Genomic DNA, 23256 nt, shown 5'->3' with positions numbered 1-23256 from the left:
CCTGGGGCTGGGTCCAAGCATCTGCAAAGACCCTCTTCCAGAGGGTGATTCACAGGGGTACCGTCTGCCCAGGTTCATCACCAACACATCAATGGTGAGATTTTAGGTGCAGGGATCTGCCCCCCAGCGCACCCCAGCAGTGCCTGGGCTTACTCCCCGATGACCTCCCCACGCGACCTCCCCACACAGCCGGAGGCAGACTCTCAGTGCCAATCAGCTAAAATTTAGTGAGTACACATGAGGAGGGGTTCAATGGGGTCCTCCCTATTCAGGTAGACCTCGGAGCCCACGCAGTCCAATCAGTCTCCCGCGGCACAGCAGTGCCCTCTAGAATCTCTCAGAGCTGGCTGTCCAGGCAAGGTGTGTATGCCCTCCAGAAACAGGGTTCTCTCCACTCCTCAGAGTAGCCCATTCCACCATTAGGTGCCTCAAGGGTTGACATTTTCCTCCTTAGCAGCCTCTGACATGGGATGGAGGGGGGCAGGGGGACGCTGACACTCGGGACCAGCTCTCGGGAGGAGAGGCAGCTTAGATGAACCAGGACAGGAAAAGCAATAAGTTAAAACCAAGAAGAGCCAGAGACACGGCAGGATGGATGGGGCATCACAGGGGTCCCAGGAGTCTCTGGCTTAACCCAGGAGGTGTTGGCAGGGAGGGGCCGAGGCTGCAGTCCTGGCAGGTGGCCGGGGCTCAGAAGGCTGGGTTGTCCACGCCCCTGCGCACCTCGGCAAATTCTTCAGGACTGAAGCTGTAGGGAGGGGGCGGCTCCATGGGGGGCAGGACCGGCTTCAGAATAATCTGCAGGGAAGAGAGGGGACACAGAGACTTCTAGGGCCCGGCAGCAGCCCTCACCACCCACGTGCTGGCTGAGTGTCTTTACCAGGGGGAGGGGTGCCCCGTGGCGGCTGCAGAGCCCCCTCTAGGTCCGGAGGCCTGGTGTAAGGAGGGCCCCACTGTTACCCATGGCTCTAAAAATCTGCACCGTAGGGAGGGAGGGCCAACTGAGGAATAGAGCCAGGAGTGGGACAGAGACACCCACCTCGCTGTAGGGGGGCGGGGGCTCAAAGGTGGGCGTCCTGACCCTCTCTGGGGGGACAATGGAGGGCGGCTCCGGGAGCCCCTGGTGATCCACTGGGGGGTCCTGCTCCTGTTCTCCGCAGCTGCGACAGAACCGCTTAGCCAGGCCGCAGATGCACAAAAGGGGTAGAATGATGAGGACGGTGATGATGAAGACCCTGGGGTGAGGAACCACCGACATCCGCCTGAGTCTCTCTGGGCTGCCCCTGCCACCCCCCCAACCGGAAGTCCTCCCCCCACCACCACGGACACTGTGCCCGAGGAGCCGGCCCTGGGCTCACCTCAGGGGGCCGGAGAACAGCTCATATTCTTGGCAACAGCTATCCCCACAGCATTTGAATCCTTTGGGGCAGGTGCTGGGAGGGGGGGGTGGTGGCAAAGAGAGGCTGTTGGTACCAAGGTGGCAGGAAGACCCCAGCCTCCCCCGAACTCACCCATATCCTCGGGGAACGAGCCACGCCCCAGCAGGGTGGGGAGGAGGGGCCCTCCTTGGAGCCTGTGGGCGAACCTGGGGCTGGGACCTTGGGGCTGGGACCCAGGAGCTGGATTCTAGGCTCATCTCACTGCTTGTGCCAAGTTCCACTCCTTTCTGGGTCTCACTCTCCTCATCTATGAAATGGGTGTAAAGAATGTCCTGTCGACTTCACTGGGCAGGTTTAGGGGCGGCGTGTTGCAGTGGCTGCAAGAGCCCTCGAAGGAGATGGACAGGGAGGGAAGCAGTGGGAGCTAACTCGCTGGAGCCCTCGCTGGTGCCCTTGGACTAAGAGGGGGGAGGGAGAGGGTGTCCCTGGAACATTCATCTGCTCAGGGACCACCCCCCTCAGCCCTCCTTATTGCGCTCAGGCCTTTTAACATTTATGTATTAAGAACGGCACAAACGGTTTGCGGCCCCACCCCCTGGGGGGGGGATACCCTCGGAGGAGAGACAGCCTGAGACCCAGAGGGCGGAAAGAGGGGCGGGGATTAGACTTCAGACACGCCCACGACTGCAACTCCTCCCCTCTTGGCTGGAGGAGGAGGGCAGGGAGTCGGAGGAGCGGGGAACCCTCTCCGCTAGAAAGGCAGTGCGTGAAGATGACGAATGGGGTAACTTTCTGCGCCCCCCATGAAGGCAGACAGGGAAGGATTTGGGGTGTCTCTTCCCCAGACTGGAAGTTATAGCCCAAATCCCAGACTTACAAGAAAAGTCCACATCTGGCAGCAGCCTGTGGAAGAAAAGAGGCAAAAGTTGGGGGGGGGGATCATAAACCGAGGGGTGGGGCGGCATCCCTATCCCCCTGCTGCCCTGGTAGCTTTGAGCCTGCAGCGGGCTCCCAATGGATCAGCACCCTCCCGGGAGCCTGCTCGCCACCTCGCTCCAGGTCTGTGCCTGGAGCCCCAGCTGACTCCGGGTGCCCCCAGCTCTTCTTTCTCTCCGCACCACACCCCTCACCCCCAGGTCTGTAAGCTCCTGCCTCTGAGCACCCCTCTAGTCTATCTCCTTTCCATGGCTCAAGTACAGTCAGGGGTTCCAGCAGCTCTCCTCCTGCTTACCCCAATCACTGTCCACACTGCAGACAAGTTCCTCTCCAGCAAATCTGATCACCCAAAACCCTGCTGGGGGCCCCCTTCAGTGGCTCCCTGGTGCCTGGACTCCCCGCGACCAGCCTCTCCCCCTTGCCCTCGTGCACACGCACCCACTGGGAGTTCCCAGAACACTCCTGGCTGTTCTACACCTGCGTGCAAGGGCAGGCCCTCTTCCTCCTGCCTCCATCCTTCATAGTCTGCCAAACACCCATTCATCTTCTGGATCTCCGCCTGGTGGTGGGGGGGGGTGTTCCTTGCTCTTTGAAGCCACCCAGACTTTCCTCTCCAGGCCCATTTTCCTGGGCCCTCCCTTCCTCTTCTGCACCAGTTCGGTAGGGCATCCAGGGTACTGGTCCAGAAGTTACCCGGACGACTAGCAATGATGTGTACACGCTGCACTTGGAACGTTCTTACCCCGGGTATCGGCAAGCCTGGCTCCCGCCTCTCACTCTCTGCCCATCTTACTGAAAGCTTCGTCTACACCCCCACAGCATTCCTTGCCCCTCACCTGGCTTTTCTGCAGTGCTTCTACCCACATCGAGCACACTGCAGGCTTCCCTCTGACTTGTTCATTGTCTCATCAGAAGAATGTGAACCCCAGGAGGGCAGGCATTTTTGTCTCATCACTGGTGAAACACCCAACCATCACAATATTGGCAGAATGAATGAAAGAGCATTCGCTGATTACCCGGTTGCTGCTCCCAGACTGCGGGGAGAGGGGTGGGGGGCCGTGGGGAATGCAGGGGTGGGACACGGGAGGGAATGGGAGGTTATCTGTCACTCCACCCCAGCCTCAGGGGACAAACAACCACAGCGTAAGAGTAAGTTGCCGACTTCAGCACACCTACCACGACTACCACGTCTTCATACCTTCACTGGAAAATAACTCAATCACCTTTCAAGTACTAACGACAATAAAGCCAAGAAAACCAACGACAGCCAGTAACAGGTGTGGGCTGATTCCCCTTTTCTGGGCTCAGCTCCACCCGGAAGCCTCCCTCCCACAAGCCTTGGCCCCTGGGGACTATAGCAGGAATGAACCCCCTGAAGGCTGGCCCAGAGAGGGTGGGAGCTTCACAGCACACAGAGGCAACTGCAGAGTTGGGGACAGACCCAGGGGTCCAGGCACTCAGCAGCACCCTCTTCCCCCTCCCCCAGATTCCAGACCCCATCTCTCCGGGTCTCTCCCCATCTCCAGGCCCCCAACTAAGATGGACAGAAAACAAACAGGTTTAATAAATGAACGCTGGGTTGCTGTTTGGGAAGGTAGGTCTCCCAAATTCTCTTCCCCTACTTTAACCTAGGGCTGGTCTTGTCTAAGGTGGCTCAGTCTGAGTTTTACTGGGCGTCAGCGTGGTCGTGGAGAACCCCAGCTTGCTGACACGTGCAGTGGGGAGATTACCAGCACCTGCCGCCTGAAGTTGCTGGGAGAAATCAGGGGGATGCTCGGCTTAGTGCTGGCACCCACAGCTGGCCGAGGAGGAGCGCCAGGGCTTCACCGGCACGGCCCCACGAGGCAACACAGTTGTGTGACTGTGCCCTGTTCTGGGGAGGGGGCCCGGGATGTCGCTGGCATTGTCAAACAGAAGTGAAAAAAATCCCTGTTCTAGGCCCATGTCGATTGCCAGAATGATCTCCCCAACATTTTCAGAGTTTAACGGAGGAACAGGAGCAATGAAGGGACGCATCAACCCTGGGTCTGCTCAGAATCACAGATTTCAGAGGTCAACCCAGCCTTGGGTCAAGCAGCCAGATCAAATCCTGCCTAGGCTGGAATCCTACTTCCACTCCTGGGAGGGGTGGAAGGAGCCTTCTCTCCCCTAAGGCATAAGCAGAGACACAGTCCCAGAGAGCGCCAGAGTTTCCCCCAAGGTCACCCAGCACTGGAAGAACAGAGTTAGGGTGATAAGCTGGCCAGACGACCAGACTTCAGTCCCCTTTCTGACGCACCGGGAAGAAGCGGGAAGGTCGAGGCCAGGCTAATGGGAGGGTCAAAGTCCCCACTCACAGAGCGGCACTAGGTGTCAGATGGTGGTGGGCGGGGGCCGGGTCCCTCCACACGATCCCCCCTATACGGTTCCGCGATAGGAACCCAGGCCTTATCAGGGCCTCTCTAGGCTGCCCCCACCTGCACCTCCCCAGCAGAGAGAAAGGAAGTCTCTAATCGAGTACGGTCACGAGGAAATCCTGACAATGGAAGGTGGTGACCGGGCTCCAGAAGTAGGCCCCTGACCCACAAGGGTAGGGCCCTGAAAGTTCTACAGCTTTACCTCCCCAGCGCTCACCTGTTGGGGGCCGACCAGGAGGCCGAACAGCAAAGTGGGTACGAGGCCGGGGACCCAGGTGTCGGACATCCTGGCACGGGGGCCAAGGAGCTTCCGTGTGTAAGGGGAGGAGGGGAGAGGCGGGGCCGCGACCTCTCCCACGTCTCTCCACCTATGGGGCCCCGCCTCGGGATGGAGGCGGAGCTTATGCACGCGCAAAGGGCCGGACTTGGGGCAGGGAGGGGGAGGGAAGGAGAGGGGAAGAGATCGGGTTTGGGTCTTGGAAGTTATGAGGTAGAAGAGATTAACTGGTTAAAAAAAAGAAAATGTGGGGTCAGTTCTAGAGCTACTCCTTGCCAGTCCCCGCTCCTCCACCCTTAAGTGGCCCCAGGCTTGAGGGAGGCAGTGCTGCGCGGGGCCGGGAGTGGGGTGGGGGGCGCTGGGGGAAAGGATACGGGCAGAGCGAGCCGCCCACTGCAAGCCGCCTCTCATCTAGGCTTGCGGGGAACAGAGGTTGCGGGAGAGGGAGGCAGAGGCCCAGGAGTGGATTGAGGGCGTTGTATGGGGGGGGGGGAGGTGTCACTTTTTTTTTTTTTTTTTTTTTTGGCCAAGAAGAGAGGGACTGGAGGCCTGGTTGATTTCAGGAGCACAGCATTCGTGTCTGCCCAGGGTCCCCTGCAATCCTGGGAGGATGTGTTGGTGCACTTCCTCCATTTGACTCCAGGGGAAATTAAGGCCCAGGGTTCAGACACTTGCCCCCTGGTTCTTCAGCGGTCGGGAATAGCGGAAGCTAGGCGAGCAGGGGCGCGGCGGAGCAGGCCCATCCGGATTCCAGGAAAGACCCCGCGGAGGAGGTACCGGCTGGGAAGGCCGGATTCCGACCCTCAGCGGCCGCACCCCAGCCCTCCAGGCGCGCTGTGCTTCCCAGGTCCGGCCGGCAGGTGGCAGCATCGCCCAACGCCGGATTCCCATGGAGCCGGGCTGCGCGGCGCTGGGACCTGCGGCCGGGTCCCCCAGAGCTCCCGCCCTAGGGGAGCTGGTTGGTGGGCGGGGTGGAAGGCCGCTTCGGGGGACCACAGGCGCCGGGCCAGAGCCAGATGCCCAAACACGAAGGAGACGTGTGGACCCGGTGCCGGAGGGGGAGAGATGGAGCCCGGACCCCTGGGGAGGGGGCGCAGTGGAGCTGGCGGGTGGGGTGCTGCTCCCGGCCCGGGGAGACAGGGAGGGCTCCCGGAGAGACTCAGCAAGCAGCTGGTTAGGCGTCTCCTGCCGCGTCCCTAATCTGACTTTGCCACTGAAAAAGATCCCCAACTTGGTAGGGATGCACACACTTCCTCCCCTGGCTGTCTTGTCTTTTGCTTTTTCTCTCACCGCTTTCTCTTTATCTCTGTTCTCATCTCTGTCTTGTGTAACCTTTCCTTGTCTCTCCCCGTCCTCCTGTTTGTTCGCCCCATCGCCCTCTCCACGCGGTTCCTCTCCATCTCTGCGTGTGAGCTTGTTTTCCCATCTCCGCTTGTGAATCACTGTCTCCCTTGGAGTCTATTTCTTTCTCTGTGTTTCTATTTCCTTTGTCTCTGATTTGGTCCTGTGTCTCCCTGACTATATTTCTCACCGACTCCCTGGTCTCTCTCTGTCCCTTTTTCCCTGTCTCTGTTTCTCATTATCTGTTGGCCCTTTTTTTTTTTTTTTTTTTTTTTTGCCCCTAAGGACAGAATCTTCCAGTCTCCTGATCCAAGTGAAATCAGTGTCTGGCCCCACAAAATGGCCTCTATTTCCAGTTCCCGGTGACTCTGAGCTTGGAGAAGGTCACGGGCAGGGCATCTCTTCCCTCCTGCCCATGCAGTTGGCTCTGGCCCCAGCTAGACCCTCTACCAACAGGGGGCTAACCCATCGAGTCTCGGAACCTTCTCCCAGCAACACCCACACCGCTCCCTCCTTAGTGAGGTTGTTGCTAAGCTGGGCTACCCTCCTGCCCCTCCTTCCCTCCTGCCCCTGCCCTGTCACACCCACACCCAGGGCTGGGATCCCCTGCCACTCCGCCCAGACCTGGAGTCCTGCAGAGGCGAGGCCTTTAGGAGAGAGGAAGATGGGTGAGCTTAGGGGAAGAGGGCATCCTGGGGAGTGAAATGATGGAGCTGAGAAGGGGATGGAGGAGCTTGAGGGGTGGCCGTGGAAGGCTGGGAGGACTGATGCGGTGTGGGGACCAGGCAGGCACCAGTGCCCCGAGGAGGGGCAGGCGGGGGGGCAGGAGGCTGGCATTACCCCCTCTGGCTTTCTGGCATCCACCTGACACAGTTCCGCTGTCTGCTACTGGACAAAATACAGGACGCCCCGTTAGATTTGAGTTTCAGGTAAACTGAATCATTTTTTAGTATGAATAGATTAAATATTCCCGTGCAATATTTGGAACATACTTACACTAAAATTTATATGTTGTTTATCTGGAATGCAACTGTAACTAGGTGTCCTGTATTTTTATTTGTTAAACCTGGCAACCCCTACCCATGTTCCTAAAATGTCATCGGCACAGACATTTGAGAAGAGCCCCTCCGCCTCCCGTCCCACATTTCCCCAGTGGGAAAGGGAGGCTCATGGGGTCAAGTCCAGAGGGCCTCTGGCATCTGCCTCTTGGTCCCCAGTTTTGTTGTTTTTTTTTTTTTCATGACACCAACCTGCCTTTCTCTGTGCCTTCCCGCAGTCGGGGACGGGGTGAGGGACCTGGAAGTGGGTGGTCCCAACTCAGGCCAGGAACCCCAAACCTCATTGTCAACGTCCAGCGTGGCTCCCAGGGGGCCCCAGGATTCTTGATGGGTGAGGTCGGGGGAGGGGCGGGGGCACAACGGGGCCCCAGACAGAGGAGACAGAGGCCGCTCTTGTCCGGAGGAGGAAGGTCCTGCACAGGACACCATCTTCTGTTGGACACTCAATCTGGCCATGGGAGCGAAGTGTAGGCATGCCTGTACGTGTGCGCTTAGGCACGCAGGAGGGGAGGCCCGGAGGCCTTAGGCGGTCAGTGGGTCCCTCTAGATTCCACGCCAGATTCCATCTGGGGTTTCCCAAGAGCAGTGAAGTCGGAATGTCTTCACACTCGCTAGCTGCCTCCCCAGCCCATTCACCGAAGAACGAGCCGATTGTCTGTAGCCTACGAGGGCCCAGCTGCAAGGGTCCTGGAGGTCAGCGGGTCCACTTGCTCCCCTCTCGGAGAAGCCAACAGGGGCCCGGAGGGGTGGGAAGGCCAAGTCACACAGGACCCTGGGGCTGAGTCAGGACCAGAACCCTGCAGGCCTCGAGACCCCACACCCACAGGCAGCCTGGGAGGAAGAAGCTGGTGGTCTGGAGGAAGGACTTCCTCACAGGGGGCTGGGGGGGGGGGTCTTGCCCAGTCCTAAGTGAGGGGGAAGAGCCAGGCTGAGTTCTGTGCCTCTCAGCCCCTCCCCTGTGCTGTGATGGACGCTGATAACCCGTAATGACTTATGGCAGTTGGACTGGATCTTTCTTTTCAAAGTCTGCAGAACGCTGTTCTGCTCGAGCCCAGTTCTGCTGCAGGGAGGGAGAGACTGTGTCGGGAAGTGTGTCACCGCGGTGTGCTGTGTGGTCTTAGGACACTAACCCTCACTTGGCCTCTCCAGACTCTCTGTGGTGGGGGGTGGGGGTGGGGAACAGGGGGTCACAGAGGTCATCGTGAGGATGACATAAACTGCTCAGCGTTGGCATACAGTGACGGTAAATAAACGCTAGCCTAATCCTCACAAGCAGTAAATGTTTAACTCCTGGCAGAGGAAAAGGGCCCCAAGCTCCTTCTCTCCATTTCACGTCAAGGCCCAGTGAGGTGCCCAGGAATGAAGGGCCTTGCTTCAGTCTGAGACCCTCTCTCGGCCCCCTCTGGATGGGCCACTGAAGTCCAGCCCCCTCTGCTGGCCATGAAGTGAGTCTGGGCCCCACCCAAGAGCCAGGTAAGAGAGGGCAGGGCCCGGGACCCACCTCAGACAGTGCGGGGGTATTGACCACTCTTCCTAGAGGACCACAGGGGGACCGGTTTTGGCGGTGGTGCTGGGACCAGGGATTTGAGTAATTCGTTCTGTTTCTGGTCTGTCCCCCACTTCTGCTCCCCCACTGCCAGCTGAGGGCTGCCAGGGTTGGCCTCCTGGTGGCTGCCCACGTCTCCCTCAGGCTGAGAGCCCAGGGGGACTACGCCTGTGCTCATCACAGGTGTCTCCCTGTCACCGCCTTCATGCCCACGGGCTCCCCGCCTGCCTTTGCCATGCGTGTGCTCTGTGTCCTGCCCGCACGTCCTCCAGCCACCCAGCAGACCCCTGTTCTTTCCCTTCTTCCCTCTGCGTGAGCCATTCTCCCCACCCAGAACACCTGTCCCCAGACCCCCTCTGAAACGGAAGAAATTCTCGCACATTCTTCAAGGCTGAGCTCAAATACCAGCTCCTCCAGAAAGCCTTCCAGGACTCGGATCTTCACACCCAGGCCTTTTCTCTCAGCCTCTCTGCTGGCCCTGGGCCATTCTCCCTAGAAGATGTGTCTACATGTTCTAATGTTCCCACCAGGCTGCGGGGGCTGGTCCAGTTCTGATTCATCTTCATTTCCCCATGACGCCGGGTTCCAAGTAAACACTGGCTCTGTTGTCCCTGAATTGAAGCCGGTTGGGGGCCTCCCAGGGTCAGGGGCCGGATTTCTCTGAGGGGTTAGGGAATGAATTCCCAAAATCCTTGGGAGGGCGGGGGGAGAGGGCTCTCATTTTGGCGGGGGGGGTTGTCCCAGGCTGACTGGGCTGTGTGTTTTGGGGGAATCCATCTCTCCTGCTTCCCGACCACCCCCCATCAAGTGGACACATACCCTCTCAGTGAGTAAGATCGCTCCCTCGGGATCAACTCCTACGGGGGCGAGCTGCGAGCACTGCTTGGCTCACAGTCCACCTTCCAGGCGGCCGCAGGATGCATGTCGGGTTGCCAACAGGAATGCTTGGCCATGGGGCCAGGATCTGAGCCTCCTTTCCCAGCATTCCTTTGGAAACTGAAGTCCACTGGTCCTTCGTTCATTCTCCGGGTGATGGGCATGGGGTGGGGAGGTGACTTCTAGAGTTGATCCCAAGTCTGAGCCACCAACCTGCGGGCCAGGAGGGGGGAGGGAGGCCGGCCACCTGACACTTAACGCTGCAGGCAGCTTATTATCCTAATGAGCGGCTGGAGGGGCTCCACTAACACTCACCTTCCCAGAGGCTAAGCAGAGACAAAAACGGCATTTGGGAGCCATTATTCTTCCAAAGTGTAGGTTTCAGGGGGGCACGGCCAGGGGTGGAGAGAGAGAGAAACACCTCCAAGAGGTGGGGTAGAGAGTCTGGGGCGCCAAGCCCTGGTCCCCTCTCTCTGGGTCTCCTTCTCCCCAAGGCTTCCCTGCCCCTCCCCCTCTCTGCAGCCCCACTCCCACCCCCAGCCTTGTGTTGACTGCTTTAGATAGAATCCTGTAGCCAGAGAGAAAAAAAGGGTTGGCAATCCCCTGATATCTCCCACTTCCTAGCTCTGCTCTACTTGGCCCCTTGAAAGAGGACCCTCCTGCACCCCACGTGTAGGTGCCTTTGTGTCAGATCCAGATGTTACCGGGGATTGTAGTCAGACTTCAGAAGAACTTCCCAGTCCCAAAGAAGCTGGGACTTCAGGCAGCCAGGGGAAAGAGCAGCCCCTTCCGGGGGCTGGGCGCATCCAGGGGAGGGCCTCTAATGGGTCTGGGGGCTCAGACTAAAATGCAGAGAAGGCACAGCTTGAGACACCCCTGAAGCGGATCGCTTCTTAAGGACCTGGGGGTCAGGCAAAGAATGAGGGCGAGCAGAGGGCCGGGAGAAGGGAGGTGGGCAGAGATCTCGTTCTTCCGCAAACCAAACCATAGCTCCTCTAAGCAGCCACATCATCTGGCCCCCGGCCCAGGACAGACTTGGCCCCAGTTGTGCGCACGCACCCTTGTGTGGGCGCGTGCAGCGTGTCCGCCTGTGTGTACATACATGTGCACGCGTGTATGCACAACCCCCGCCCCCCGCTTCCCCAGCTGATGTGGTGGCCCCCCTCCTCGCCCCCCTTCCCCCACCTTATCACCAGGCCAGCCGTTAGGGGGCGGCCTCCAGGATCCCCCTCACCCCAGTGGCCCTGTTAGCACTTCCTCCCTCCCTTGTTAGCGCCTCCCAGCCCCTCTTCCGCCTCTGGCCCCTGCCATCCCTGGAGAGAGGCCCCGTGGCTTGCAGCCCAGTTCTCATCTTCCCATTCCTCTTGGGCTTCTATTTTCCTTCTTTTCCCGAAGCTGAAGCCCCCTGTCCTGTCCATTCTTCCTCATCCACGTGGAGAGGTCCTTCCCCCCACCCCCCACCCCCGACAGGGGAGCCTGGGGGATGATGAAGTCAGGGCCCCAACAGTGGAGGTGGCCCTCCTCCTCTAGGCTGTGGTACCAAGTGAGCCCATCGGCCTGGCCTGGCCTGCCTGCAGGGTGGGAAGGGGCAGATTTGGGAGGGAGCCCGGTTCTAGGGGCCAATGCTAAGCCCCGGTGCCCGTGGTGTCACCCCCCCGCAGGGCCAGTCCCCAGTCTGTCTGCAGCACTGGGGGAGATGGAGAGAGGGTAGAAGCGTCCTCTTCTGCCCCGCGGCCCCCGGCCGCGTGTGCCCCAGCTGAGCCTGGGCTGCTGAGTGGGACAGGGTGGTCTTACGCCCGGAGCCAGGCTGTCAGGCGGCCAGGACTGCAGGTTTCCTCTGCTGAAGGGCCCCTTCCTGGCCGGCTTTGATGTGTCTGCGAGGTTAGGGAACGATGTTTGGCTTCAAGGCCTCTCGCCAGGGTAAACTCCCTCTGCCTGCTGGGCCAAACCACTGCCTCCTCACTGGGGCTCGCCGGCCTCCCCCAGCCTGGGGCCTGGCCTCCCCCAAGGCCAGCGCGGTCCTGCCTGCCCGGTGCCGTGGGCACCAAGGGGCCAAGGTCACTGTCACCTGGGAAGGAGCCGGTGGTCAGTAGACGTCCTGTTGCAGAGATTGTCTCTGGGGCGCTTGCCTGCCTGCTAGGTGACACGGGCCCAGCCCAGGTCGGGGTGGAGGGGGTGACCCCAGCTTCTGTGAGGGGTGGGAGTGAAATGCAGTGTGGGGGAGGGGTGTCCACGTGGAGCTGGCTGCACAGGCTTCAGCTCTTCCAGATGTGCCGAGGCTCCAGATGTGGGGATGACTCAGCCCGGAGTGGGGAGGGGTGGGCGGTCCATGTGGGGGGTATGACAAGCAGGGGGAAGTGAGGCCCCCCCAGCAACTGTCGGCTGCAGCTCCCCTTGCTCTGGAGCCCCCCTGGGCCGGGCGGGTGGAGCTGCCGGGAGCTGCCCAGATGTGCAATCTGGGTGCAGATGGGCAGAGGAGAGAACGAGGCTCCAGGGCAGGGGGCTCTGCTAGGAGGTCACCCAGAGACCAAGAGACAGAGGCAGAAGGCGGGGGCAGTGAGTGGGGAGGGGGTGGGTAGAGGAGGTGGGAGGGGGGATAGAGATGGAGGGAGAGGCAGGGAGAAGCTCAGGACTGAAATGTTAGACCCCTCCTGGCTCTTTTGGGGGGTGTGGTGCTGGGAGGAGGGTGTGTGTGTGTGTGTGTGTGTGTAGGACCTTGCTGCTAGAGTGTAGGTCCATGTGCGGTAGGGGGGATCGGGGCGAGCATCGTGTGTCTGACCCCTGTAAGCTGTATCTGTGTGCGGAGTATTAGAAGCCCTTGTGCACGCCGGGTGCGCTGGGCAGTGGGGCATGGTGTCTATGGTCTGTATGATGGAGGAGGAACGTGGAGACAGTATGGGTGTGGTGATTGGCGGGGTGGGGGGCTGTGATGGCGTGTGCCTTTGGGTGGGTCAGTCCTGCAGACCTGGGGAGTCCAGAGGCGTCCAGGCACACCAGAGCAGGGCTCCAAAGTCCTGAGGCTTCTTCCACCTCCTCCAGCCTCCCCACTCCCTGGTCCCCACCTGGCCCGTGAGATCATCTCTTGTCGTGCAGCTGAGAGGCCGAGGAGCTTTGGGGGGCTCGCGCCCCATGTGCAGCTATGTGAGGTCCAGGTTTGCAGCCGTGCTGGATGTCTCTCCCTGCACCCCTCCCCCAGCTGCGCAGTCCTGGCCTCCTTTCTGGCCTCCAGGTGGGTCTGCTGGCCGTGCCTCTGGCGGCTCCCTGGAGAGCCCCACCTGTGCCAGCTGCCCATGCCAGGGTAAACAGGGCACTAAGTGTCTGAGCCGGTGCCCGCCACGCTGGGCACTGCTTCTCCACTCCAGGCTCTGCTGTGGTTTGGGTGACCTCCTCCAGCTGAACGGCAGGTCCGATGCCCCAGGCCCCATAAACAGGGTTTTCTGGGCAGGTAGGGATTATGGGGACCTGGTAAGCGGCCGGATAATCAAGTTTAATAGGGACACAACATGTTACCACCTATAAGGGGGAGGAGCTGTTGTAACTGGCACCCCCCCACACACTGCAGGAATCCTCACCCCTCCCAGGCAGCACTGGTGGGATCTTCTATTCCCTCCCACCGCGCCCCCCCCAACTACTCTCTCCTCTAGGATCTCGGCACAGTTCTTGGCACCCACTTCATTTGTGAATGCAAATATCCTTACAGTGGTGGCCCCTGACCCGCTCCTCTTGTTCTGTCCTGTTCGCTCCCTTCTCAGTCCGTGGGCGAGCCCTGTCCCCTAAATCACATGCGTGAGGTATGAACTTGGACGTGCACCTGACCCGCAGACACAGCCGTACCGCAGCCACTGCCCGATCCCTGGGCCACCTCACTCTCTGCTCCTGGGACTCAGACCTGGAAGCCAGCTCCTGGGGGCGGGTTCTCCTGGCCTCCCCACTTCCTCACCCCCCTTCACCCCCTCCTTCAGCACCAGTCCCCTCCCCTCCTCTGGGGCTGAGGCCACGGAGAGAGGGGGCACTTATCTACCTGTCCACCCTCTGAACTCACTGCGCTCCCCCCCCCCCACAGGGCAACGGAGAGGCCAGAGAAGCCTCAGCCCCCAGGAAGCCTTCTGAGGGGCAGCCAGTGGGAGCAGAGGGGAGGGGCCCCCCTGGCAGGGGTGGGGCAGGGAGGAGCAGCAGGAGGGTCTCCCCCCGACCCCGCCGCTCCCCCACCCCGGGGTGGCCTGGAGACCTTTCATCCACACTCTTGACAAGCAGGGCAGAGGAGCCCAGGGGGCAGGGGCCAGGCGTCCAGGCTCACGGGTGCCACGCAGTAGAGGCCGGGTGCTGCCAGGCGGGGCCCGCCCCGTCCTCCCGGCCTCCGTGATGTCACGCACCTGGGTGTTTCTGAGTCTGTGTCTTCCCTTACTTCTGTTCGTCTGTTCCTCTCTATCTCCCACTGTCTTCTCGTTCCTTCTCTTTCGCCTTTTCCCTCCCCTCCCTTCTCTGTAGTCCTTGAGGAAAGCAGCTCCAACCCGGAGCTGGGTTCCCAGAACGGAAGGTGGTTTTTCCAGGGAGGTCCTTGGCTTGGCCCTGTGGTCTCAAAATAACCACGTCCAGCTTCCCACTTTCTTTGCCCAGCCCCCCACACCAAAATCCCCCTGTGCTTGGGGTCCTTGGAGCCGGAGCCATCTTGCCCTTGCCAGGTTGGGGGGGAGGGGCTGCCCATCTTCAGAACTGCTCGCTTGGCAACCAGGGGGTGAAGACACCTCTCTCTCTCTCATTCCTGAGAAACCTGAATTCGGGGAGAGTGAGTGCAGTCCGGGGCCCCATTCCTGGGTGACCAGAAGCCCAGCGTGCCCGAGATCCAGATCTACCCTTGCCTGGGTGTAACTGTTAGCAGCACTCCCGAAGTCTCCTGACAGGGACTGTAAATGATATCCCCGTGCCCTGTCAGACCCTGGGGAGTCTCACAGCCTCCCCCACTGACTTCAACTTCCTGGGAGAGCTGTGTAGCCTGCTTGGGCCTCACCCACCAAAGGTCAGCAGGGCCAGATGGCAAAGAGGGGAGCCGTATAAATAGCCATTTTGGGGGGAGGCCCCCCAGCTTTGGTCAGGGTGGATCCACTTGCTGGAGAGGGAAGAAGGAGAGTTGTGGTTGCCCCCAGGCAGCATGTAATTTAAGATTTATTTTGGGGCACTCTCTCCAGCTGGGGTGGGGCTGAGGTTAATTTAAGGGTTTAATGGGGCAGAGGTTAGAGGGGAGGGGGGAGAGAAGCCCTCCTCCTCAGGCCTGTCTGGGAAGGGGGGGTTCCTTTCCAAGATTGCGGCCACCCTCGGATCCTGGGTCCGTCTGCAGAGCCCTCCCTGGGCCCCCTGCACCTGCTGGCCAGGGCTCCGGCTCATGGGTCTCAGGCACCGACAGCAGTGGCTGCTGAAGGACGTGGTGGCGGCTGTGGTGGGGGCAGCAGTTAGCGCGCGGTGGGCGCTGCTGGAGGAAGGGGGGCCCTGCTGGAGGCTCGATGGCAGGGGAAGCAGCCATTCGTGGGAGCTCTCTGCGCACCCAGCTCTTGCCCCCAGATGCTCCCTTCTCTGTCCTTCCGCAGACGTGCGGGGCTCCACGTCTGATGGAGACGCAGGCTCTGCCCGCACGGAGGAGCCCTGGGTCACGGGCTCTACTCTCAGTGACCAGTCATTATTTTCTTCACAACCCCTATCATGATCTTCATTTTCAGTCTGTATTTGTTTATGGCTTTAGAGTCTGGGTCTCTTCCTGGAACTTAAACTCTGGGATGGCAGGGACTTTATTTTGGCCCTCCCAGTGTCGTCAGCACTTACCTGGCACAGAGGAGGAAATTTCCCGAATGAGTGAGTGAATGAATGAATGAATGAGGAGGGAAGCAGCACCAGGTTGGAGAGGCCCAGGTCAAGAGGCAGTGGGGGACACAGTCTGAGGTCTCTGTAGGTACCCCACACCCCTGTGCTCTGGCCCCTTCACCTTGCAGCCTCCTGCCCCCTCTTTGCGGCCAGGAGCCACCCCGAGCTACGGGCTGCCGTGCAAACGTGGGCCCCTTTCCACGGGCACACCCTCTCTCACCCTCCCCTCCTCCTGTGGTTCCTTTTGCTGCCATGGCCACTTGACCAAATCCTGCTAGTCCTCTCAGGCCCCAGGCAGAGTCAGTCGCCTTTTCTGTGAAGTCTGCTAGGGTCCCTCTGCTGGATCCACACTCCCGTAGCTTGTTCTCTGGGCCTCCCCTCTCAGTCTGCACGGGCCTGCTGGGGTCATTGCTTCTCTCTCTCCTTTAGGCCAGAAGCCCCTGGGGGCCAGGCTGTCCTGGAGCCGGTCTGGAGCCTGGCAGCCCACCGGGGTTGCATCTAGGAGACTGTGAGCTACCCAGGAGGCCAGAAGTGGGTGTGTGCTCGTCTCCGGCCCAGCTTCTGGATCTGCGTGATTCGCTGGTGAGAGGTGTATGTGATGGTATATACTGTTGGTGGTGGTGGGTGATTTCAGAAGTCTGGGACGACAGCCAGGACCCAAGTGGTGGAGGGGGGGCATGGAGTTCCTCTTAGAAAGATGTGGAGTCTTCGGGTCAGAGAGAAGGAGTGAGGTGGAAGAGGGCACCGGGGGAAGAGTGAGGGGCATGGAAGGGTGGGGGAGCCTGGGGCATGGAGAGGATGGTGGGACCTGGGAACAGAGATCTGGGCAGGCTGGGGCCAGGGAGAAACCATGACCAAGGGTCAGAAAAAGGCAAAAGCTTCTTGGTCCCTAGACAATGTGTCCCTTCCGCGCCTCAGCCTGCTTTACTTGTGTGGCTGTTGACATCATTGGCCTTTAAGGAGACCTCCTCCTTTGGGGGCTTTGGCGGCCCCCTCCTCTCCTGGTTTCCCACCTCCCTCTCCGGCTCCTCCTTCTCTACCCCCTCAGGGGCGCTGTCTTCTCTGTCTTGCCCCGGGTTTGGGCCTGGCCTCTTCTCTCGGCCCTCTCTGCGGGGGCCCTTCACACCTCCAGCCGCCTGGGAAGCCCCTCTAGGTGGGTCACAGCGTGGATCACTGCGTTCGGCAGAAAACCGCCCGGCCAGATGTTCAATCCAGAAAGCCAGGAGCCAGCCCTTATCCCTCTGCCCATCTGTCACCGAGTCCTGTGACTTCGGCCTCCTGTATCTCTGTCAATCTGGCCACCTCTTTCCACCCTGCCGCCACTGGCCTGGGCCTGGCCACTGTCACCTCCCACCTGGACCGCGGGTGGCAGCCTCCTAGGGGCCGCCCCTCCTCCACGCCGATCACTTTCCAGCCAGTCCACCATATGTCACCCTGAAATCTTCCCAGAACACACATTCGATCCTCTCATCTGACCACCCCCACCGCCACCCTAAGCGCTCCTGCATCTCCCTCCTCTCTTGCCCCCCCAGCCCCCCCCCCCCAGCCTCTACACCTGCAGCTTCTGTACTGGGTTCTCGCTCATACTGGGCTGTTGCAGGGGCTGCTCCCGAGGCCAGCCACGCTCTCCCTCAGGGCTCCAGACTGGGAAGTCTTATCTAATGCTCTGCTCCCTGAGCTTGGCTCAGGACTTCTCTCCCAGCACCCCCAACACACTGCATTGAGTGCATTGCACCGCACTTCACTCCTTGCTTGCCGAAGCTCTCCTGGGACAGAGGCCGTAAGTGCCCACGATAAGGCCTGGCACAGGCAGGGTAGGTGCATGGGAATTGTTTCTTGGTGGAACATTCCTTCAGGGGAGACTGACGGGGCAAGAAGGAGGAAGGCAGAGGGCTTCGTCCCAGGGCGGGGCAGTGAGGCAGTGGGGTGGGGGAGCTGCCAGGACCTGGGGACAAGCAGGGGCCTTGCTTGGGGTGCTGGCCCTGGGGTCCAAGTTGAGGCCGCCCTGGGCCTGTGCTGCTTGTCCCGTGGAAACGGACCTTCTCGGGAGACATGAGAATCAGCAGAGGGCTCGGCTCTGGGCCACTGCCTCCCAGCATGCTCCACGGCTGCCCCCCCTCACCCAGCAACATCTTCAGCAACAGCCTGGGGTCCGAACAAACTGGCCACACGCAGATATGCCCACTGTCTCCTCCTGCTTCGTGGCCAGGCCCAGGGGGAAGAGGCTGTTCCCAGGCGTCTGTGGACAGTCCCAAGTGGAGATCTTTTCTGAGAACTTGTAAAAAAAACTCATAGGGCGTTTTACTCCCTACCGCATACTATGTCCTTGTATGTTTTAATATGAAAATAATGCTTTAAATCACTTACCATGGGGAAAAAAATGGACACCCTGGGGAGAGGAAGCAAATGATCAGGCCTGAGCTGTTCTTGCCCTCTTCGTGGGTTTGGCAAGAGTGCAGACCAGGAGCTGCGGACCGGGTCCTAGGCCCTGCTCTGCACGCACTGAGCATGTCTGCAGCGTCCACAAAATGGGCGGTGGGCCGGTCATGTGTTGGCTGAAGACTGTGGCCGCCGTTCAGCGGAGCAGTGGGTGTATGGACCCAATGATTCACACACGGTACCATAGGTTCCCGGCTGGAGGTCTGGGAGCCCGGCCCTCTCCAGGTGCCCTCAGGGACCAGCAGAAGCAGAAGGGAGCACCTAGGCCGGTGCCCCTGACCTGCCCTCGCCCCCGCCCCCCGCTTCTGGGGAGCAGGATGGGGCCTGGGGGTCCAGGCCGTGCCGCCCCCTTGACGGCTAGAGGAAAGGGTGAGCTCACCCTCTGGCCCCAGCAGAAGCAAGCGGGTAGGAGAATAATTAAAATGCCAGAGGTTAGGAGGTGAAGTTACAATGGAAAGAATGAAGCCCAGCGCTGCCGGCTGCTCTCCCACCCCACTCCCTCTGCCAAGCCCACATTTGATTTTTATTTCGGGAGCCGCCAGCACAGCACTTGGGAGGGAGCAGAGAAACCTCACTCTTGCTGGCCCTGCCACGTCTGGAGCTGGGGCCTGCATGGGGGAGGGGCTCCGGGCCCCCCCACCCCCACCCTGAGGGAGAGCCTCCAGGGCCCTCACCCCCAGGGACCCAGCCAGCCTTGGGAACCAGGCATAGGGGAAGGCGGCAAGTGGGGCAGGACTGGGACTGGGAGGCGAGGAATGGAGACCCAGAAAGAGCGAAGGATCTTCCTTCCTGTTTTCATTGGCCTTTGCCCCTTTACTTCACTCATTTGAAGCTGAGGGAGAGAAAAATCCTCCAGCCTCTAGCCTGCCCCCTTTTCCAACTTTTGCACCCCCATCCCAACTCTAGGGATGTCCAGTCCATTGACATGTAAATATATGTGGAAGGGCTCTCCCTCCCACCTTGTTCCTTATGACTTGCTGGGTGATCCTGGGGAAGTTACTATCCCTCTCTGGACCTCAGTTTCATCTGTGAAATGGGAGAGTAGGTAAGATAAGAGGCTCGTTTCCAGAGGCCTGGACACTGTCTTCCGCAGGCCATCCTCTCCCAGGCACATCTCTTATCTGCCCCCTCCAGGGACTGGGAAAGTGGGGGGAGCTGCTGGCCCATCCTCTGAAGAGCACTGAGCCCCTTCTTCCTGTAGATGGGAGCCTCGGGGGCCAACTCACATTTTCCTGCTCTCGGCTTTCTCTGCCGCCCGTAATACACTCCAGATGGTTTCTCCATCTGAAAGCCGAGGCAGCAGATTCCAGAGGGAAAGTGGTTGGGCTCCTCTCTGGGCTCCTCTTTCCATCAGGCTGGAGAGGGGGCCTGGGTGAGGGACTGGGGTGGCTGGAAAAATGGACTGAGGAGTGGGGGTGGTGCTAGCTCCACAAGAGGAGGGTGGGAGGTCTCCCCGGGCTCCTCTCTGCCAGACGAGGTGCTGGGGACAGTGGGAGAGACTGCGGGGCTGCGCGGAGGCAGGGGCATGGCCCAAAGCACCCCATGGCTTCCTGCAGGTTCTCTCCCCGATGGATGGGGCAGCCCACCAAGAGCTAGCTGTTCAGGGGGCTCTGGGCCCCGGGAAGGAAGGCTTTCCGGGGCTTCCAGTGCTGGGGAGAGAACGCTCTCCAATGAGCCAGACATAAATCCTGACCGCCACTTTGAGGCTCTGCAAACCTTGACTTCTTAGAGCCTCCATTTCCTCACCTATAAAATGGGGCATAAAATGCTGCTTGGGGTGGTCGTGAAGGTGACATGGATCATGGAGAGAAAGGCTTCCCATGTCTCCAGGTGTCCAGAAATGCCCAGTGGCTGCCTGGGGGACCCTCTGAGCTTGCCTCCCCCTTAGGAAAAAGCCCTGGGCTATCCCGACTTGGCTCCCTCTTGCACAGCTTCCCAGTGGTTCCTTCTAGGACACCAAGGGGACTTTAAGTCACCCTTCGGAGGCTGTTTTGGCAATAAGCCTGGGAAGAGGGTGCTAAGGGCCTGAGGCTGAACCCAAGCCAGGGCTGGCCTCCTCCCTGGCCCCTCCTCCTCCACCTCAGCCTTGTAGGACTGAAGCCTGGGCCTGGAGAGCCACGTAGAACGAGGGGGCTGGGGGGGGGGCAGTCCTTCCCAGCCAGGCCCCGCCTGCCCCTCAACTTCCCTGCCAGGACAGCCTCCTAGCCACGCTCTCGCCTTCTCCCCTCCGCCTCAGCTGTACCAAGGGGAGTGCTTCGATTTTTCCACCAGAAGAGCCAAGAGCAAAATGGGAAACAAATCCAGCCTGGTCCCCCTGCCTGACCTGTGGGGAATGGAGGGAGGCAGAGAGGAAGCCCCCAGCCCCTTCCTTACCCCCACTCCCCTCCCACGCAGGACACTGGTCTGCTCCAGGATCCCACGGGCCAAAGACCTAACTGAGGAGGGGAGGAGAGAGAAAGGGAGGGACCCTCACTTCCCCACACCCACCATGAGGCAGAAAGTCTGGGGCTCGCAGTCTTGCTGCCTTCCCCCCTCCCCACCCACTGGTTCTCTGGAAAAGAATAAGAAAAGAGGCCACCTCTTCACTTCTCACTCTGAGGCTCTGTGTTGGGACCATTATCAAAGGGGAAGGGACAGTTCCTGCTCTCAGGTGCTCCCTGTCTAGACAAAGAGATGGGACCTCCAAGCCCCCTTCCAATTAATGGCCTCCCCCAGGTCCTTCCCCTCATTAAGCTCCCTCCTGCCACCAAGCTCCCCTCCCTCACTGACACGCCCCCCCATCACTGAGTCACGCTCCCCCCGCTGCATCCTGTTCCTTCCACCTCCTTCCCCCACCCTGGGCTACCCTTCTCTGCAGTGAGCTCACCTCAGCCGCACAGAGGTGCGCAGAGATGCAGGCAGGGTCCCAGCCAAAGTCCTAGACACCTGGCAGGCCTGAGCCTTTCCTCTCCTCGCCCTAGGAAGTGGTCCCCTCTCCTGGCCAAAGCCCGCCTCCCCGGGCTCAGGGCCCCGCATTGCTGCCCTCCCTCCCCTCCCTGGTTCTCCAGGTGCTGCCCACATCTCCCACTGGACGGGCCTCCTTCCCGTCTGCCCACAGACACAGGCTAGTGTCTCTCCCCACCCTGCGCTCCTGAACCCCCACGTCACCTTCCAGGCCCTCTCCTCCCTTCCCAGCACACTTCTGAGGGCTGTCTCAGCGGCCAGGGAGCTCACTCCTCAACCTGCTGCAATCTGGCTTACCTTGGGACCCTGGAAGGGAATGGCGTTCTCTGTGGAAGAAGATGACATCAACCGGAGCCTTTATAACCGGTCACACACCACGTCGACCTTTCAATAAAAAATTGTCAGGCAGACAGCTGTCTTCCTCCATCTCCTCCTTCTCCTTGCCCTCCTCTTTCTTTTCCTCTTCCCTTCCCTTCCCTTCAGGAACAATTCAGTCCAGAAGCCTTTAGATAGGCCAAGCATGGTAGATGTCCCTGGGGGTGGGGCTGGGGAATGCAGTGGTCCAGCAATGGTTTGGGAGCTCCAGTGAAGTAAGGAGGGCTTCTCTGCTTGGGGGGACAGCCAGAGCAGGACGGGCAGTGGGACAGGCGAGAGAGAGAGTGAGAGAAGAGAGTCAACGCTCAATCATGGAAGCAGATAGCCTCACCCAAATGTCAGAGCTTGAGCAGAAAAAGGAAGGCATCCAACGGGGAAGACAACCTCGTGTGAGATGTTAAGACCCAAACAAGATAAGGACGATATCCACGTGGGGGCCAGCTCCGTGAGGGAGATTGGTTGGACCCTGAAGGGGCATTTGACTAAGGTGGTGGCCAAGCACCAAGAAGGGGAGTCCACAGGGGATAAGAAGGGCATCCCTGAAAAGGCGGGGGCAGGGCATCCAAAGGGTGTGGGATGTCAGAGCCTGTTGAGGTGAAGAACATGTCCAGGCGGGGGAGAGGGTGGTCATGGTGGCCTGGGGCAGAGTGTTGGAGCCCAGGAGGGCTTAGGAGGGGTCTGCACAGGGAGCAGGGGCAAAGGCCATTGGTTACCCATAGAGGGACCAATCCAATAAGGAAATGTGTTGAAAGAATGAGCCAAGTTTCTCAGTGTTGGCAAAACATGTTAAAAATATGGGAAGGGAGAAAACTAGAATGAACCCTATGGTGTGGGGTTGGAATTGGAGGTATTGGTGAGAACTCGTGATTTTCAAAATAAACAGATATAGAAATAAATGTTGATGTCAGTGTGTACATAGGTGTTTATGTTGTGTGTATGTGTCAATGCACATACAAGTATGTATATACATGCATACATTTCCTAGCTTCACCCACCGAGAGGGCTTGGGAGCAGTGACATCTTAATAATAATGAGCATAGCTAGCACCCAAGTCTTGATTTCTTTCCTTTTTTTAAACTGAAGTATAGTCGACACACAGTTAACATTAGTTTCAGCTGTACAACACTGTGATTTGACAACTCTATACGTTATGCTATGCTCAAGTCTTGATTTCTAAATACCGCTGTCCACCAGAAGAAACCAGGACTCCTTTCAGGAAATGGCTGATTACAGGGCTGGGGCAGGGAAAGTACAAGACAAGCCTGAATCATCTTGTGCCAGAAAATAAAAGAAGTACTCAGGAATGATTAAATAGAGTTACCATTTCTAAGCACACCCAAGAGAAATAAAAGCATATGTCCGCACAAAGACTTGTGCAGGGATGTTTATAGCAACATTGTTCGTAACAGTCAAAAGGTGGAAACAACTCAAATGTCCATCAACTGATGAAAACAAACAAAACATGGTCTATCCATACAACGGAGTATTATTCAGCCATAAAGAGGAACGAAGTAATTATACGTGCTACCCCTTGGTTGAGCCTTGAAAACATGATACTAAGTGAAAAAAGCCAGTCACAAAATACCACGTGTTATAGGATTCCATTCCTGTGAAAGTCCAGAATAGGGAGATGTACGGAGACAGAATGTAGATTAGTGGTTGCCTAGGGCTGAAGTGGGGACAGGAGGATACGAGGAGGATAGCTAAAGATTACAAGGTTTACTTTGGAGACAACGAAACTGTTCTAAAATTGACCGTGGTGATGCCACACATCTGTGAATGTACTAGAAACCACTGAATTGTACACTTTAAATGGGTGAATTGTATGGTATGTGAA

The 23256-nt window shown here is 59.2% G+C and overlaps 1 protein-coding gene across 1 annotated transcript; it reads right to left on the bottom strand.

Annotated features, from left to right (window-relative positions):
* Positions 1 to 203: 203 nt before the first annotated feature.
* TMEM92 (transmembrane protein 92) lies at positions 204 to 5078 on the bottom strand. The gene is made up of 5 exons (XM_045773100.2): positions 4929 to 5078; positions 2257 to 2282; positions 1359 to 1433; positions 1040 to 1235; positions 204 to 798 (listed from the first exon to the last, which is right to left on the bottom strand). Exons 1-5 carry the CDS (start codon positions 4995 to 4997, stop codon positions 691 to 693), a joined length of 474 nt encoding a protein of 157 aa, XP_045629056.2. The 5' UTR covers positions 4998 to 5078; the 3' UTR covers positions 204 to 690.
* Between the last annotated feature and the right edge of the window lie 18178 nt (positions 5079 to 23256).

Source organism: Ursus americanus, chromosome 23 (assembly GCF_024610735.1).
Source record: "Ursus americanus isolate L20-20 chromosome 23, mUrsAme1.1.p, whole genome shotgun sequence".
Lineage (NCBI taxonomy): Eukaryota > Metazoa > Chordata > Mammalia > Carnivora > Ursidae > Ursus > Ursus americanus.
This window is presented reverse-complemented; position numbering and strand designations above follow the sequence as displayed.

Excerpts from the sequence above, each read along its gene's own strand:
- TMEM92 (XM_045773100.2), bottom strand. The coding sequence starts at position 4,997 with ATGTCCGACACCTGGGTCCCCGGCCTCGTACCCACTTTGCTGTTCGGC. Across the intron at positions 2,283-4,928 it reads TCCTGGTCGGCCCCCAACAG|GCTGCTGCCAGATGTGGACT; the intron begins GTGAGCGCTGGG and ends TTTCTTCCACAG. Across the intron at positions 1,434-2,256 it reads GCCAGATGTGGACTTTTCTT|CACCTGCCCCAAAGGATTCA; the intron begins GTAAGTCTGGGA and ends CCCCCCTCCCAG.